Source organism: Cibotium barometz, chromosome 10 (assembly GCF_041138505.1).
Source record: "Cibotium barometz isolate CiBa-2024 chromosome 10, ASM4113850v1, whole genome shotgun sequence".
NCBI lineage: Eukaryota > Viridiplantae > Streptophyta > Polypodiopsida > Cyatheales > Cibotiaceae > Cibotium > Cibotium barometz.
The window spans coordinates 27228309-27247064 of NC_141055.1; the positions used below are offsets into that span (position 1 = coordinate 27228309).

Consider the following 18756-nt stretch of genomic DNA (forward strand, 5'->3'; position numbering starts at 1 on the left):
TCATGCAGGCAAGTTCTTCCATTTCTCTGTAGGTTAGTGGGATGGTGTTCAATCCCACATGAAAACAGGCATTACTTGCCATGAGCAACACAGCATTTCAAAAAAGAGGAGGAAACCACATCTACGAGTTTCCCACCATTGAAAAAAAAACCTTCAACCATTCAATCTACAAGTAGTCAACTAGAGTCTTGCACAAAGTTCAAAGCGTTAACAATTTTTCTCACCAGCACATAACCAGCATATTACTCTGAAAGCCAATATTGTTGCATTTAAAGGGATCACATGAAACCACTTCTACCTACAAGAGCAAGCCAAGAGGCTGGCTATCAACATAAGGGTGGCCAACATGTTAAGGGTTTGCCTTGTTTATAAGCATTACAGATGATTGGATACTCTGCTGCTGCTGCAGTATTTTCATAGTAATCCCCAATAAGGAAGAGATGATAATATTTGGAAAGCTATGCATGTCTCTCTCTACTCCATTACAGCATATGACCTTGAACCAATGCCCTGATATTTACAGACTTCCTCATTCCACAATTTACAGTCTATTATTACCATCAGTCACACCATCATCTTGCACGTGTGTTGATGAAGGGCATGCTGAGCCTCTTATGTTTTAAGGGGTCTCCCTGAAAATCATTTCCTGCACATTTTATCGAGCAAAAATACTCAAACATGAAATAGAAATAAAGGCAATGCTTAAGATAATGATTAAGCAATCCAAATGTCACAATTGGAGACATGGTCAGCGCTTGAAACAAACCCCAGAAATATCCACAGATTGATATGTACTCCATGTACCAAACCAAATATCAAGCACTGCTTTGCTGGAATATGCACAAAGTAATTAATTCAACAAAAACTCCCCTCCAACGAGATTGGTCTGCTGATCTAGACAAAATCATTTTCATTTGTATCGAGCTGGGGACAAAGATTAGCACTTGCTGTCTGCAGAACCTCACCCAATTTGCTATCACACCAAGCTGCCAATAAGGGGACGTATATAGCATGTAACCCACAACAAAAACAATTGGTGGGTTCATGACAGGCCTGCCTCTTTACTTTTTTTTTTTGTGGTGGCACGGTGGGGCATATAGCCAATGTTTATGCACACATAGAATAGTAGAGATTTGAGCAAGTTCAAAAAGTAATTACGTTAATTAATTAGGTGAGAGGTAGATTAGCTCAATAAGCAAGTAGTAAAAATGACATATCATGGCAGAGGCTTAATTTATATCCCCCCCACCCCATATACCCTTGAAGTGTTGAGCACCCCAATCTGGACCCACTTGGCTAGATCACACTCACTTGCCCATACCCCCCTTGGTCCCATGTGCAGCACATCAGTAAGTCCCTAACCTCTAGGCGTAATTCAAGACCCTTGCCTTCCTTCCGTTGCTCGCCCTGATGATGTGCAATCTATGATACTTACTCATGTTCTCCTTTGAAGAGCATGTCCTCAAGCGTATTGCTTACTAAGGTCCTAACATCGCCAAATCCTTAACCTCTAGCCATAACTCAAGAACCTTGCCTTCTTTTATTTGCTGCTCACCTCAAGCAAGCGTCACTTGCAAGCTGCCCTCCCCTTCATAGATTCAGGATAGAGTGCATTATGATCATTGCTGTATACTTTATAGCATGCTCCCCTGTTTGTTCTGTGCATTTACCTAGCACTTAGCTTCAATTACTAGGTTTCCACTTTCAATTTCAGTTTTGTTTCAGCTTTCCATGACCTTATATTCCATGGATACTTGTAATCATCTTTTGTCTCATAGGCCATCGGGCCTTTTGTAAGATGTAAATATAACTCTCTCTCCTACGAGGAGGCAGCAAGAGGATAAGCTCTCCGACTCTCTTACTATAGGTCTGATACTGTACCCGACTGATTGTCAGCCATGATCTCCAGGGACTAGTTACACATGGGAGATTATCAGCTGCATGGCATATATGGCGGGCCTGTTGCAGCAAGACCATTGAGGACACTCTCTTTTTTTTTTTTTGTAAATCCATGAACAGTATATTATCAATGAAATTTACATGAGAGTCTCCAAAACGGAGAGCCTCAACGGGAAATCAGAAGCAAAGAGAAACTATTTCCAGGCATGACTGATGAAGATCTCCTTGGTGGCAAGCATCCATTGAGGACACTCTCACCCCCCCTCCCTGTTATGTACATGGACACTAATCTGGGATCTAATTTGGGGTTTGTTTCGAAAGGTTTCGTTTCTCAGCTCAGAAACCGCGAGGTTTCGAAAAATCAATAATTTCATGAAGTATAAATACTTAAAGAACTTATAGGAGCCATCTAAAAACATAGTGTAATGATGAAAAAATGGTCTCTTCTCACACATCTCGAGGAATCATCCTTATTTTGGTGAGGCATTATGGCAATTTTTCTTGATTAGATGTCAGAGGTGGTTCAATCAAGGACTCTTGAGAAATTGAAGAAGAGAAGGTAGAAATTGGGAAAGATTTAAAACATTGAAGGAAGAAAAAGGAGAAAGAAGAGAGGAGAAGAAGTGGAGAGAAGAAGATAAAGGAAGAAGAAGAGAATGAAGAAAGGAGGAGTAGACATGAAAGAGAATGAAGGAAGGAAAAGTAGATGTGAAAGAAGTAGCAGAAGATGGATCCTTGATTTGTGCCACCTCCCCTACATCTGGGGGCACCTTTTCCTAGAATCTTTCCACACCCCTATGCTACCCTTGATTCTCTCATCAATAGATTCTTCTCACCTTTTCACTGCTACCCACTTAATTACTGACTCCCTTTTACGATCTCTAGCTAAGGGCTTGTTTTCGCACACACCTATTCACTTGCATATTTCAACACCTCCCCTCAAGTGAATAATTCTAGCACACCTGGACCCTATACCAAGTTTCCCTCTTACTTGGTAGCCCGCGATGAGTGCCTCAAGTCCCTAACTCATAGTCCTTGACACTCTCTCTCTCTCTCTCTCTCTCTCTCTCTCTCTCTCTCTCTCCAGGTGGGAGAAATTTGGGCGAAACTCCCGTATTTGAGAGGTTTCGAGGTTTCAAGGTTTCGAAAGATAGAAATAGGTTTTTTTGTTACAATGGTAGGAGGTGAGCTAGTCCGCTACCTCATGATTTGATTAAGGACTAACCTTGGTTTTCAATTGTATTTAGGACAAATTAACAAAGGACTTCACAGTCCCTATGAGGCAGTTTTCCTTCGAGAGGAGCCAGTCATGTAGGGAACCAACCTCCCCATTTTCTTTATACCTGTATGGATAGTGCCCGAGATGGGTTCGGTACAAGATGAATAAGTTGGGAGATGGAATCCAAAATATTATGCATGAAACATTTGCATGTGTTTTGACATGCATGAATGACTTATCTTGGCTGCCTAGACAATGCCTGGTATTTCTGCTTGTGATTGTCCATGGACTCCGGGGACGCCTGAAAACCCTGTGGACGCGTGTGTGCACACCTATTTGGGACTGAGGCGGTGGTCTTATGTGTTTTGCAGGTGGTAACTGACCCCAAACTCAATTTGCAGCTTATATTTTATTATACTAAGGTTTATGAGTGCAAGTGTTCACATACACCTAAATATGGGCGGACACTTTATAAAGTGTTCACATCAAGTGGACCAGTTTTTAATGAAACTTGGCCATTACTCAAGGTGGGCAGCCCATCAAGTAGTAATAGCTCCACGAGTTGCTATTCTGGGAGGGAGAATCCAAAATCAGTTAGGTGCCCCCCTTTCCAGCTATTTTTGGAGTGGAACACTCTAGGGCTTGAGCACAGGTGTCAGTTTGGCATGCACAACAGCTCTTGAGGGCTGGTCGACTCCTTACAGGGCTGCTATATAGCTGATGGTTTGCCTCCATAGTTGCTATAGATAAAAGCGACTCTTCTCAGCCTCACCCATTGCACATGGATCACACCTCCGGAGCTCCCAACGAAGATGCACTTCTATAGAGATCACTTCCTCACGCTCACTGAGAATGGGTTCATCCAGCAGCCGGGCTACTTGAGTGTTCACATGTCCCATGCCACATGCGGATTGCGATTGGCCAGATAAGGGTTTCATCCCACCACCTCAGAGTGGAGATAGGTAGAGTTGAGTGCATCTTTAGATCAGCCGATTATGCCCCACAGAGGTTGAGACGGAGGAGCATTACATATGCCGTTGCCCAGGGGCCAGTATACTATGAGATCCGCGGGAGGTTTCACTGTCTGTTTCGTGAGGGATTTGGTCCACTCTCTAGGATCATTGACTTCCAGGACTAGCGTTGCCTAGGCCTCTTCCTGCTTGAGCTCTACGAGAACACGAGGATACTTTCTTGAGAGAGCTTCGACCCCAGCCACCCCGCCCCCTGCCTTGCCAACCAACCATCACCAGTTTTTTCTGGACCCAAGAGGTGGAGGACACCGACATAGTGGATCTTGTGGACCCTCCTAGAGCTGCTCCGGACCTACCTCGCCCGAGAGGAGTTACCTCGGACTGGGCTTCTGCACTCCAACATGCCCGACGCCCCTGCCCCCTGGCCGTCGGCCACGATCCCCTCATCAGCTCTAGATCTAGGACATGCTCCACCACCATCGAGCTACCTTTCCACGAGACATAGCTAAGGGAGACCTCTCGGCCATACTCATTAGCCCCATGCTTGATATTTTAGAGAGTGGTATACCATCTACTTGGAGCTGATGCTTCTCTCATGTTTCTATGTTCTTAGTATTCCATGATGATTTTCCATGGACAGTTTTGTATCACCCCAGTGAGATAGCTATGTTTATATATCCCGAGATGAATCCAAGAACATGCCCAAATTCACCTTTTAGGAACGTGCATGTTATCTACTCATGGTAGTCAACCCACAAGACTATATAACTACCAACTCCATTATGCTTAGTATGGACTAGATACTACGACATCCCCACTAACGTCATCAGTGCCCAATAGTGGGTGTAGAACTCTGTATCAAGATATGCTCTCACACACGCACTCCACACACACACACAAAAGAGCATATATTCACACAAAGCCCTTCGTACTAAGTTTCTATCAAACCTCCGGAGATGCAGGGCAGACTCAGCCATAATGAAGCCTGCACTAAGAGAAGTAGCAAATAGAAAGAATTAGTACAGCAAATAAGTAGTTGATAGGACAAATGCACCGCTAAAGATAGAAAGAATTAGCACAATATCAACTGTTTATGTTTTGTTTCTGTTTTATTTTCCATTCCATAATGAGATATGCCATGGACATTATTGTATCACTTTGGTCTCATAGGCCCATTGGGTCTTTAGTAGACACTTAATCTATCTTTCTTTCTTTCTCTCTTGAAGCAGGTGACCACTTCTGGCTCCTCTACAGGGCTGGTCGACTATAGGTTTCACAGCTGAGTTTTGATGCTCCGAAGGCTTCGGATTCAAGGCAAACAACAAGGCACCCATCTCATCTCTTGGGGTGACCTGTACAACATGTTTGTGGGCTGAAAGCTGTGCTGTTCAGTCCAATTCAGCAAGGTTCTTCGTGACAGATTCCAAGGCAAACAGAATCTAAACCTATGTGAAGTCTGTGGCTCTAAGGGTGGAACCTTCGGGTGGCCAGAGCCAAGGTTTTCATGGCTGGTTATTCGGGACAGCCCCACTGCTAGAGGGTGTGATCACGTACTAGAGTGTGGCTGTGCCCGAGGAACTCTTGGAAGGCTGAGATTGAGATCTTAGGCAATTGTTTAATTTGTTTTCATCATATTCTAGATGTATCTGGTGCTAGCCTGAAGAGTGTTTACTCTCTAACACCCATTCTCTTGTATTGGAACACTCTGCTGGTAATAAAGATACCTCAGGGGAGGTTGGCCCAACTTCAGCCCCTAGTACTATGTTTTGTGTGCAGGTTTTGCATATCGTTGTTTCAGTGGTTTCAAAGTATGATTATGTATTGTCAGATGCTATGTATTATGCCATGATGTTATGTATGGGATAAGGTTTTCTATGCACACGCTTTCATATTTTGTGACATGCATAATAGAGCATGCAAAGCTCTAATATGCATGCATAGGAGCATACATATGCATGCATAGAGGATACATATGTTCTATGCATGCGTATTAGACCTATGCATGCTCTATGTGTCCTCTAATATGCAATATGTATGCATGAGTATTAGAGCTATGCATGTATGTATACTCTAATATGCATGCGTATGTATGCTTTATACATGACCTTACACATGTCACTATACTAGTACAAAGCATCTACACATGTACCAAGTACGTAGGACTCCCAAATTGTCACATGTCAACAACTAAAGCCATCTTCTACATCTCCATCCCATGAATTTACCACATGTCTGCAAGTACTGACAAGGAGGAATTTTTGAATTTTCAAAATTGTATACATCTCCATCCCACGAATTTGTCACACACTGCAAGTACACACAAGGAGGACTTTTCAAAATTTTCCATTTCCCTATGAACGTTTTATCCATTGGATATAAAATATGCACTCTTGATACACCAAAGGGACCATTGAGCAATAACCAAGGCACTTTGCACTTAAATATGCAATTTCCCATGTCTATACTCGTGAAGTATTCTTTCACTCACAAGAATTCTTGATTTCTCTCTAGCCTACTTCTCTTTACCCTTATTCAAGTCCAAAATACTCAAATGTCATGTGCAACATAACCTTCTGAGCTTATTATTCATGGTTTTCAAACCCTTTAACCACATTGAGCATACAATCCAACTAAATCAACTCAACCAAAACCAACTAATTGTTGCACTCATTTGCGACCTATGATTTCACATCCCATTTCTGTTTACACAAGAATTTGTGTAGAGCAAGCCTTTTACTCCAAACCTTAATTTTACCTTATCAAACTAAGGTTTCTCATGCCCAAATCAATTAAATTGGTTGCTTTGCAACAAATTCTAATGTAGAAATACTCCAATCAACCAATTTACACAACTCCTCTTTAATTAACATTATCCATGGGAGGGCTATTATAAGTATTAGCCAGAGAAGCGCATTCATAGCTCTGCAACACCGCATACGAAGCATTGTGACCACGGTCCACACTCAATAAGGGAAACGAATAGGTGTTCGGCTAGCACTCACCACCCAACCATAGCCTCCAAAACACAGTCACTGAGCTAGTGACCAACACAGCCCTGGCAAGCCCGTGTCCACAAAGAATGCCCGTCCCATACCATACACCCCCAGCCCTCACTGTTGTCATTGGCACTACTAACCAGTGGGCTATTCACTAGCTGGGACCCTTGGGTTGCCCTAATCCAACCATAGAGCTCCCACACTGGAACTCATCACAAATGAGCCATAATCCGAACTATATAGCCACAATGACCAGTTCACACTGTTATAAGAAACGTCCGGCCAGACTCTAACACTAGCCATTATGTCCACACAACACGGGACATAACAATGGTGGTGCAAACATCACGGTCAAGTAGATCCATCCCCTCCTTGCAAGCATTCACAAAAATCTTCCCTACTAAGCCTAGCATGGTTATTGGCGTGTGGTGGTGGTCAACCGTGTGCTCCTAGCCACAATGTGGTACAGTGCATCCAGCTAGAAAACCTTCTCGTGCCAACCTTATCTTCTACCTAAGAGAGAGGCTGAGATTGCAAAGCCTCGTTCTCCACACTCCCTTGACCATTGTCCAAGATTTTTTAGCCACTCACTCCTCATCCCAAGGTGTTAAAACATATTAGAGGGACTCGAGAAATACTGCCTCAAGCTCGTGTATTTTCTGCTTATTCTGTTTCATTGCATGCAATCAACCTGAGCCCTCTTGGTTGTTGTTTAGTAATGCCATAAGCTACCCACAAACCAATTTTGAGCCCATTTCATGCACTGGTGACAAGGGTGGGCATGACAAAAGGGAAACAAAAATCTATGGGCCATGATTGCGTAGGAAACCCCCGTTCTTCCACCCCACCTTGGCAGAGTGAGCATTATTAATAAGATAAATAGCATCTCTCTCCTTTCCACAACCGAACACTTGATGTGCCAGATCTGCATTCCCGGGAGGGGAAAAGAGGGAACAAGAAAGGGGGGGAGGGGGAGGGGGAGGGGGAGGGGGAGGGGAGGTGGGATCCTTAAGCACCACTACAGCTCACTGCATCCCTAAGCAGAGTAGTCTGTGGTTTACCACCACGACAAAAAATATTCTTTTTTACTAGTGCTCAGTCAGCCACATGATCTGCAGCCAAGGTCAGCCCCAGCATTGCCAGATTCAACCTCGCTTGGAGGAAGAGCAAGTCCAAGTCAACCCCTCATTTGAAACCCAATGGTTTGGCCCTTCCTCCTCACGACCAACAATCTCAGTTTTCAGGGGGCACCTGAAACTTTCATTAGCTGAGTGTTATGGTGCACGATTCTTCTCTTAGCTCCCAGTTGAGCAGTAACAATAGCAGACAGCCAGGATTTGTAGGGCTCACCATCAAATCATGAAACCCCCCAGACAAAGGATTCACACCAGTTGGGAGATTGTTGCCAGTATTACAGCTTGGCAGATCTAGAGAGCTAGATGCACGGAGGCTATTGTGGGTGTCCACATTTTTGGGTCTCAGTGCATCAGTACTATATGGGGTGATATCATCCATACTCTCATGGCTACTTGGGCTCGTATTCAGGGGCCCTCTCATTCTGCGCAGGCAAAGCGCGTTGTATTTATGTGGGAGTGGGACCATGGCATTTTCTTTTCCTCTAGTCCCACAGGTCTGTCATGGCATTATGATGCTCCTCAGTGGTTGAAATCACCTTACATATTGGGGTGATTCTATTCTATTCTGGCTTATAGCTGTGATTGTTGTATGCTTTTTTCATACTTAATAGAAGTCTCTTTCTTGGAAAAAAAAATCAAAAAGAATGAGAAAAACAATCTGATTCAGACCAAACTTCACATTGTTTTATCCTTGGCCTTATCTCACTTGTGTAGAGAAGCAAAATGCCTTTCATGTAAGTCCGACCCAAAAATAAATAAATAAATAAATAAAATAAAATAAAAGCACAACTATGTTAGAAATCACAAAAAAAGAATGAGAAAAACAAATTGACTCAGACCAAACTTCACATTGTTTTATCCTTGGCCTTATCTCACTTGTGTAGAGAAGCAAAATGCCTCTCATGCAAAATGGCACGCCAACATGGCAAAGATGCACTAGGATTTGGTATGAGAGTGATCCATACTCATATCATTCAAGTCTAAATGAGGAAGTCCGACCAAAAAAAATGCAGAACTATGTTAGAAATCACAAACTTACATGTATCAGATGCAAAAAGTACCTGCAGACATGCCTGGACACTGAGGAACACTTTATACTAAATAGAAGTGGCTTAAAACCAATACTTCCCAAAAATGGCAAATCTTATTGTCACACTGGGCAAAAGTTGCACTTTAAAAGGCAACTTTGAGGTTGAAAAAACAATGACCTGGTACATCTCAGAAACACGGTACCAAGCTCAATAGCAAAACAGCAACCACAGTTAGTATACAGAAAGTTCAATCTTGAGTCTGGATTCTATCACTGTCACTTTGGCCCGATTGGCTTTCGCAAGGACACTAGCCACACAAATTTAACAGACTTTATTGCATGCTTTAGTCAAGTGAGTTAGAAGCATACCTGATCACAAACAGGACAATACTTGCTTCTTTCCATCCACTCATAGATACAACCAAGGTGGAAATGATGTCCACATTGGGTACTTATTTTAGGATTCTCCTTGGTGTAACCTGCCAAAAAACAGTGCCCACTTACATGGCCTTTCCAAAATTCAGCTCATTATCCCAAAACTAGGACTCAGCAATGTCACACGCTGGGAAGCATATATAAACAAGCTGATATCACAAGTGCTCAACTGCATTCAAAGAGCAATCTTTTTCTGAGGTAATGCTGCAAGCAAGACATGTTTCAACCCTATGACTGTTTAATGGAGTCCGTGATTGTCTCACATGGAGTCCTCAATTGAGAGTTAGCTCCCAAAATTCCTTTTTCCTATCTTCTATGATTAAATCACTTTCATATATGAATCTCAAAATCCATTTCAAGAAAAGCAGTTCTTTGGGCTGCCTAACATAAATGCTTCAGAGGACTTACAATGAGAAATGTATGATCGGTTTGGTTGAAGTGGGGTGGGGCGGGGTGGGGTACCACTTATGCTAGTTTGCAAGACACTTGATTGAACACCTAGTTTGGTGACTTGGGGTGGGGTGAGGTAATGCTAGTTTCCAAAACAGTTGGTTCAAAGTTCTTCTAGCACTACTATGACAAGCTTCCATCTTCAAATAATCTCAAAATGTTGGATATCAATGCTCCACCCACATATTGTAGTCTCTAGGCATGGCTAGCTCATGTTTGTACAGCCCCCATTATGAGTGGTAGTCATGTTTGAGTGACCCCTGTGCCTAGCATCCATGTATTCACATGAGATGAAGGTCTAGGAGGCCACTATTAGAATTGGGTTGCCACACCAATGCATTGTAGTGGAATGCATGAAGAGCCAAAGAACTCGTGGAATGCATGAGGAGCGAAGGCTTGGATGAGCTCTATATATAGCATAGTGGGCATGGCTCTTAGGTATCTTCCCCACCTGGGTTTTGTGTGGACGTGCGGGGGACAGCTAGCGATGGGGATTGCTGCCTTCCTATGATCGTTCATTGTGGTCTGGTGGTAGCCTCTGGGGATTTGATCAACCACATGGTTTAGAGACGGCTTAGATAAGATTTGAGCAGGCTGCAGCCTAGCATCAGATGAGCGCTTAGGAGGCCACATGGTTTAGAGATGGTGTCACCAATTGGCCGACCATTTGGTCCATCTCAAGTTTTTGTGTCTCGTTCACTTGAGGCCAGGCCGGTGTCTCATGTGAAGAGGCCAGTATTTTTGCTTGACATGGACGGGCTGGTGCCACCCGTGTATGACCTGGACTGTGTTCTATCCATGGGATTGTCACGCCATGGAAGAGCCAGTATTCATGCCGTGTCTTGCCTATGGGACTGTCACTCCATAGGGAGGCTCGTGCCTGGAACTGTGTCTTACCTATGGGACTGTCACTCCATAGGAAGACCAGGATTTATGTTTTACGTCGTGCCATTTGTGCCCGAGAGATATTTTGTACTTGTTCCATGAACGGGAGATATGTCCATGATATTGTTTGCACATGCACTCATGTTTTGCATGTTTTAAACTGTTTTCGCATGACTTGTATTTTTGTGTTTGCCTGCTTGACGTGTCACTTACTGAGCGGGGACACCTGCCAATGAGTTGTGAAGTTTGCTCCGTCTTCTGACAAGTTTTGTTGCGTGTGAACAGGTGGTAAGTGTATTGCACATGTTGGTTTAATAGTTTATTCTCTAACCTTTTGTTTTATAAGGTTGTATGTTCACATTCACCTAAAAGTGGGCACCCACTATGGGCACCCACATAGGGGCCAAGGTGGGGAGCCACACTTAACTTTTGTGTGTGTGGGAGTGGGTGCATGGTCACCTACCCACACCACCATGAAGCTGGCCGCCCCCATGCAAACGTGGGGAGCCGGCCAGCTGTGGTCGTGGAACTCCCCTCCAACACCTTCAAAAGATGGCGACCACCCTTCTGCTCAAAACATACACGATCGTCCGCTTCACATCCAGCAAGACGACTGCGCTTGTTCACCAATAGGGTGCCTCCCTTGCAAGCGGGTGCTCCTCCTCTCACAGCAAGCGGCTGTGGCTTATGTACGTGGCTCTGCTTATTCTCCAACAGGCTGCTCTCTGCACTACAAGCAGCGCAGACTGCAGCCAGGCGTCTCCTACATCCACGCGGCTGCTTCCCATCTCCTCAGGCGGCTGTGCCCTCTGCAGGTGTCTGTGCCTGTTTTCCAGCCAGCTGCCCACTCTTGCCGCGGCGGCTGTGTGCCACCCTCCAGCAAGCGGCTGCCTACTCAGCATAGCGACTGTGCGCTCCATCACCAACAAGGCTACTGTGCTCTGCATACTGGTGGTGGCTGTGCCCTGCATACAGGCGGATCCTGCTCCATCTCTTTCAGGCGGCTTCATCACTCTCCCATTTGCAACCACAGGCGGCTGTGCCTGTCTACAGCTGGTGACTGCGCATGCTTCTCTGCCTGTACAGGCCTCTGTGCTCTTCACCAGGCGGCTGCATCACCAGGTGGCTGCTGCCAGACGGCTACACCACCTCCTCCACAGTTGACGGCTATACCCTGCATACAGGCGGCTGTGCTGTTCTGTAGGCGGTTACACCTTCCATCCATAGGCGGTTACAGGTGGTTTTGCACCTCTTAGGTGGCTACACCTTCAACACAAGCAGCTCCTCCTCCTTCTCTTCGACAGGCTGCTGTGTCTCGACGTCCCTCTCAAGTAGCTGCACACAGACACCATGGGTAATGGTCTTCCATCTGCAAGCTAAAAGTAAGTGAATTCAGATTTAAGTTAAGAACTGTGTTGTAAATCTGATAAAGGATCTTCTCTACGGCTAACACCCGTTCGGTGCCGGGTAGTCCAAGCTTTTGGAGAACCACGGTCCAAAGGTGCCGAGATTGGGAGAGCTAGGCGTTAGTACGGGAGCGCCTGTTTGTGCGTGGTCCTGGAACACCAGTGGGGCACTCTCCGCGGATTCCAGTGAAGGCATAGGACTGTGGAGACTGGACCACTCAAGTGGTCGCTCTACTTCGAACGTCGACTTCGAGCCTCTTGTTTGGTACTGTATTCATTTGTACATGAACATCATCTGGTTCTTTGAACCCATGGAGTATTATATTTGTTAAATACTCCCAATAATATATCATATATTGAGGGGGGGGTCGGCCCGTTCCGGCCCCAGTGCTGGTGTCCATCTATTTCATTTCATTTCTTTTCAAATTTCAGTTGTTATTAAGTTGTCCATTTCAAATTGTGATATTAAGTTGTGCTATTACGCGTGTGGGTGTTCAACGGAGTTTATTCCCACTTGACGGGATCGGTTTCATTGGTATCAGAGCACGGTTGTTTCCCTCTTCCTAGTGGGAAAACAAACCTGTGTATTGGACACCCCGCTTCTAGCACACTTAACACAATGGACAGCCAAGGCAACCCTTTGGAAGTGCCTAATTCAAGGGGCCTATCAAGTGCCTCGCGTGGTTCTGATGCTTTACAGGGAAGGCACAAGCCCCTTGAGAGGGTGAATGATAGTGATTCAAGGGGACAACTGTCTCAAGGAAAGACAGTCATGCAAGAAGAAGAGCCTGATGCAATGGTAAACGTGACTTTTGAGTCCATGGCACGGAAAGTGGGCAAGAAGCCAAGGGAGTTGGCACTTTCCTACCTCCTCCGCAAAGGTGACATTGTCACAAATCCCTATATTCTAGGGACATGCGGATGCGTGTCAGGCCTAGAAACATGCGGATGCATGTATGTATTATACCTGGGCATGTGTATGGATCATATGAGTGGATGCATATGAGTCCAAGGACATGGCAGGACATTTGTGGACTTTCGGGCGGTGCCCGTGTGGATTCCGGCCATGCACACATGGTGTGTTATGATGGCAGGCGGAATATTTTCAAGTACAAGAATGATGATAGGTGGTTCTCCAAGTTTACATGTGCACAATGCATAAATGATGCATGCCATAACTTTATTTTACTTTGTGTGACATTGTCTTGCTGCCTGGACAATGCTTGTTATTTTGGCTTGTGAAGTCCGAGGGACCGGGGACGCCCGGGCACCTTGTGGACGCGCGTGTGTGCACTCCTGTTTGGGCCTAAAACTGTGGGCTTATGGGTTTTGCAGGTGGTAAGTGCGTCCACACTCAATTTACAGCTTACTTCATTTACTACTAAGGTTTATTGGTTTGCAGGTCCACACTCATTAATAAGTGGCCGGACAACTTATAATGCGTTCGCATTTGGTTGGACCAAAATTAATGAAGCCCGGACAACTTATGACCATTTCCCATTTGGTTGGACCTAAACTTATACAAACAGGACAAATGGAGCACTATGGGCTGGACACCTACCTGGACACCTTATGGGGTCACTTGTCAGCCTGTATGTGTACCCACCAAGCCCCTTAGGTGGCACTGGAGAAAGGCGCCTCCTTCAAGAGGCCTTTTGGGCTGTTTTATTCATTACTCAACACATTGGAGAGCTGGTTGGAGCTTTGGGAGTTGCTACAGGGCTGGTTGCTTGCTTCCCGGACTCACACAAGCTTGGATAATGATCCCCACACTCTTCTAAAGGGCTGGTTGGTAAATTTCAGACCTGTAATTTCTGGTTATTGCGAGTTTTGGGCTGGTTTCAGGTGTCCAAAGTCAACTTGGACAGTACAGGACAGCTCTAGGGACCTCCACAGGGCTGTAGGACCCTTTACAGGTGGAATTCTCGCGATAGAAAGTTGCTGTTTTGGACTGGTTATTGCACTAAACAAGCCGGACAGCAATGGAATATGTGAGCATGGATGTGTCTCAAGGTTTCCTGGTATAACAGGTGCTTAGGGCAAGCATTGGGGACACTTGCTTGCGGAGAACACAGGTTTCTGGATCAGTTTCTCGCGTGGAAACAGGGCCTAAAGATCCATTTACATCTTGTGCAGGGCGGAGTACCTGTGAGGATTGTGATACTCTTGTGCAGGGCGGATGTACCTGTGAAGAGGCTTGTGCAGGGCGGATGTACCTGTGTGTAGGGCGGATGTACCTACAGATTCTCTTGTTTGAAATGTATTCATTCATGATGTATTTGGAAGAATCAGGTGCAGGCTGGTGGTGAATCGCCAGGCACCCGTAATCTTGTACTTTGTAGACTCTTTTGGTAATATAACCTAAAGGGGGGGGGTCAGCCTATCATCGGCCCCTTTATGTGGTGTACTACCATTTTCAGTTTTGTGGTTGTAATACTCAAGTGTTAAGTGCTCAGAATCTTGTTCACATTTATACGATTCCAATACACGCGTCCGCCTCCCATTACATTGGTATTAGAGCTCAGTTTTTCCCCTCATTGGAAAACGGTCTGAGGCTTGGAATCATAAGTGGTGACCTGATTTGAGTGTCATGGACAGCCACATTTCTGACAGTGTGGAGAACACACAGGACCGTGAATTTCATGGTACAAGGGATGCAAGAGATGCTGCAGGCAATGATGTCTATGGAGATGCAGGTACTCATTACACTATGCATTCTGATTTGGAATCTTTGAGGCGTCAAGTGCGACGCTATAGGGCTGAAACCGAAGAGCTTAGGTCATTGAAAAATGAACCGGATGTACAAAAGGTGTTGGCTGCGAAGGCAAAGGCTTCGGTCCATGAAGTCACTTTTGAAGCAATTGCAAAGGAAATGGATGTTGAGAAACCCCGAGAGCTTGCACTTGCATACCTAATGGTTAAGGGTGATGTATACACTGAAGCAGATGGTAGTTTGGCTTTCAAGAAGCCACCCCTCATGGCTGCCCGTGGTGATGCACATGATGCACAACAAGCAGAAAGAGCACAGCAAGTGCCAAATGCTGAAAGGACAAGAGTCCCTGGTGCTAGGCTTGATGCAGGTCAAGAGAAGAGTAAGGATGAGGGATCCTCTACTCATTCCCGCTTTACTCCAAGAAGACATATCCGTTCTCGTGTTGAGCTTTCCACTCATTTGGAGAGTGTGGCTCAAGAGAGAACGAAGAGGGATCGTGAATCTTCATCGCGGCATCATCATCATGTAGATGAACAGGATGTACATAGGGATGCATATAGAAGAAAGAAGCCTCGAGAGTTCAAGTCCGGTGACAAGGATGTAAAGTTTGAAAACTTTCAGGGACGGATGGACTCTACCAAAGCACTTGCTTTCATTAGACAGTTTGAGATAGCTTTTTGCAATGAAGACTTTTCGGAAAAGTCTATGCTCAGGCATGTGGGAATGCATCTCAAGGATACGGCAAGTGATTGGTGGCTTGCAAAAATACTTGATGGGAGTGCTGCCCCAACTTGGTCTTCTTTCAAAATTCAGTTTTATGATCAATTCTTACCACCAAACTTTGCAAAGGATGTACGCAAGGAGTGGGATTGGCTGTCCCAAGATGAGGGAGAGTCCGTTGCTTCATACATAGCAAAGTTTTGGAAAGTCCTTCTCAAGGTTACTCCCTTCATGAATATTGGAGAGGACGAGAAGAAGAGAAAGTTTGAATCGGGGCTCCATCACATCATTCAACAAAGCTTGGGAGTGTATCCAAATAAGACCATACAAGAGCTTATACACTCAGCCATGATTGCGGAGAACTTACACATAAAAGCACCCACAAATAAGCCATTTGCAGGTCAAAACAAGAGCAAATTCAGGGCTGGTTATGACCAGAAAAAGGGTGGACAGCCACCTAAGAATGCTCCCAAAGATGGCCGAGATGCAAAGGATGACTCCGAAAAGAAGCCGGGGGGTAAACGCCACAATTTTGGGCTCTCAAAACAGCAATTGGAAGAGTACAGGAAGGCTGGAAAATGCTTTAAGTGTGGCAGTAAAGATCATATATATCCTAAATGCCCACAGAATCCTAAGAATGCTGAGCCTAATGTGGAAAAGCCTCTTGTGAATGTTGTACCCGATGTGCAGGGTAATACAGGGCATGAGCCCAAGAGTAGAGTCATATGCAAGGCTTGGGGCAAATTGAAGGATCAGCCCGCTTTGTTTCTTTTTGATGATGCTTCCACAGATAACTTTATATCCGTACAGATGGCTGCCGCCATAGGTCTCAATGTGGAAGACATGGAAATGCAAATGAATGCAGATGCCGCCTTTGAGGGCAAACAGGTTGATGCAACTCCGGTCATTGGTAAGCTCCGTGTACATATACAAGACTACCTCGACCATGAGAGCTTTTTAGTGGCTCCTCTTACAGGTTGTGATGTTTTGTTGGGGATGCCCTGGCATCACCGTTTAGAGCCTGTGAAGGCTTACAAAGAGAAGAAAATCAGCTTTGTACATAGAGACCGTGAGCACTCTATAGATGCTGGTACTACTGGAAGTACCATACCTCTTGTAAGCCATGTACAAAGTAATAGTGTTGATGCTAGTGCATTAGATCAAGACAAGCTTAACTTTTTGAATAAGTTCAAAGATTGTTTTGCAAATGCTTTGCCAGCAAGGTTGCCACCAGAGAGGCCGGAAGATCATTGCATAGATCTAATTCCCGGTAGCTCTCCACCTAATAGGCCACCATACAGGGTGAGTGCTAGTCAACAAGAAGAGATTATGGCACAGGTGAATGAACTTTTGGAAAAGGGTTTGATTCGGCCTAGTTCCTCGCCATATAGCTCGCCGGTACTTCTTGTTCAAAAGAAGGATGGTACTTACAGGATGTGTGTTGATTACCGTGCCCTCAATAAGATAACCATCAAGAATCGGTTTCCGATTCCGCGCATTGATGACATCTTGGACAAGCTTGAAGGTTCGGCATGTGTCAGCCGAATAGACCTCAAGAGTGGGTATCATCAAGTGAGAGTGGCACCTCAAGATGTTCACAAGACTGCATTTAGAACAGCCTTTGGTCTTTATGAGTTTTTGGTGGTGCCTTTTGGCCTTACAAATGCACCCGCTACCTTCAACAGGATGATGGACAGGGTGTTCAGAAAGCATAGAAAGTTCACAGGTATATTCTTTGATGACATTATTATATTCTCAAAGAATGAAGCCCAACATCGTGAGCACCTGGCTATTGTGTTTAAAGAGCTTAAGGAAAATCAGCTCTACATAAATGCAAAAAAGAGTGAATTCTTCCTCCCAGAGATTCACTATCTTGGTCACATTGTATCAAAGGATGGTGTGCGCATGGATCCTGCAAAGATACAAGCCATGCAAGAATGGCCAGAGCTGAAATCAGTCCATGAAGTGAGGAGCTTCCTTGGTTTATGTGCTTACTACAGGGGTTCGTCAAGCATTTTGCTTTCATTGCCGCTCCGTTACATGACTTAACGAAGAAGAAAGCAATCTTTAAATGGACACAAGAAGAGAGAGATGCCTTTCAAAAGTTGAAGAGTGCAATCATCTCGGGACCGGTACTCATTATTCCGGATTTGCACAAACCTTTTGTGGTGGAATGTGATGCATGTGGGGACTGCATAGGGGCTGTTTTGAACCAAGAAGGACATGCCATTGCCTATGAGAGCAGACGCTTGCAACATGCAGAGCTTCACTTACAGGTTTATGAGAAGGAGCTGTTGGCTGTAATTCATGCCCTTACTATTTGGAAACACTATCTTTTAGGGGCTGATTTTATGGTCAAAACTGATCATCAAAGTTTGAGATACTTTTTGACTCAAAGTAAGCTCTCAGAGAAGCATATGAGATGGGCAAATTTCCTCTCAATGTTTCATTTTCAGATTTTACACACTCCAGGGAAAAAGAATGTGGTGGCAGATGCTTTATCTAGACGACCACAGGTTCATGCTATTACAGTCGCATACCATGAGGACTTATCGGATATGCGTAATACTTATCATCTGGATGAGGATTTTGCACATGTATGGGCTGAATTACAAGAGGGTATTGCTGTCCCGTCTTATGTCATAAGAGATGGATATCTCATGATGCAAAATCGTATGTGTGTGGTAAAGAACCTTCGCCATAAAGTTATGGATGAGTGCCATGCTCCTCCATATGCAGGTCATAGAGGCATTTTGGCTACAGCACAAGCTTTGGAGAGGTATTTCTTTTGGCCACATATTCGCAAGGATATTGAAGCATATGTACGTGAATGTATGGTGTGTCAAAAGGTCAAGTTTGATCGACATAAAACACCTGGATTGCTTCAGCCTTTGCC

At 44.8% G+C, this 18756-nt stretch overlaps 1 protein-coding gene across 9 annotated transcripts in view; it reads right to left on the minus strand.

The window, feature by feature from the left end:
- Nucleotides 1-245: 245 nt before the first annotated feature.
- The window catches only part of LOC147634732 (E3 ubiquitin-protein ligase At3g02290-like), an 87699-nt gene continuing 69188 nt past the window's right edge, over nt 246-18756 (minus strand). For all 9 annotated transcript variants that reach the window (XM_086803902.1, XM_086803901.1, XM_086803899.1 and 6 more), the window contains 2 exons: nt 9621-9730; nt 246-646 (listed from right to left, as the gene is read on the minus strand). In XM_086803902.1, the coding sequence (XP_086660028.1) occupies nt 620-646; nt 9621-9730 (137 nt within the window). In that variant the 3' untranslated portion in view covers nt 246-619. The remainder of the gene's footprint in view (nt 647-9620; nt 9731-18756) is intronic.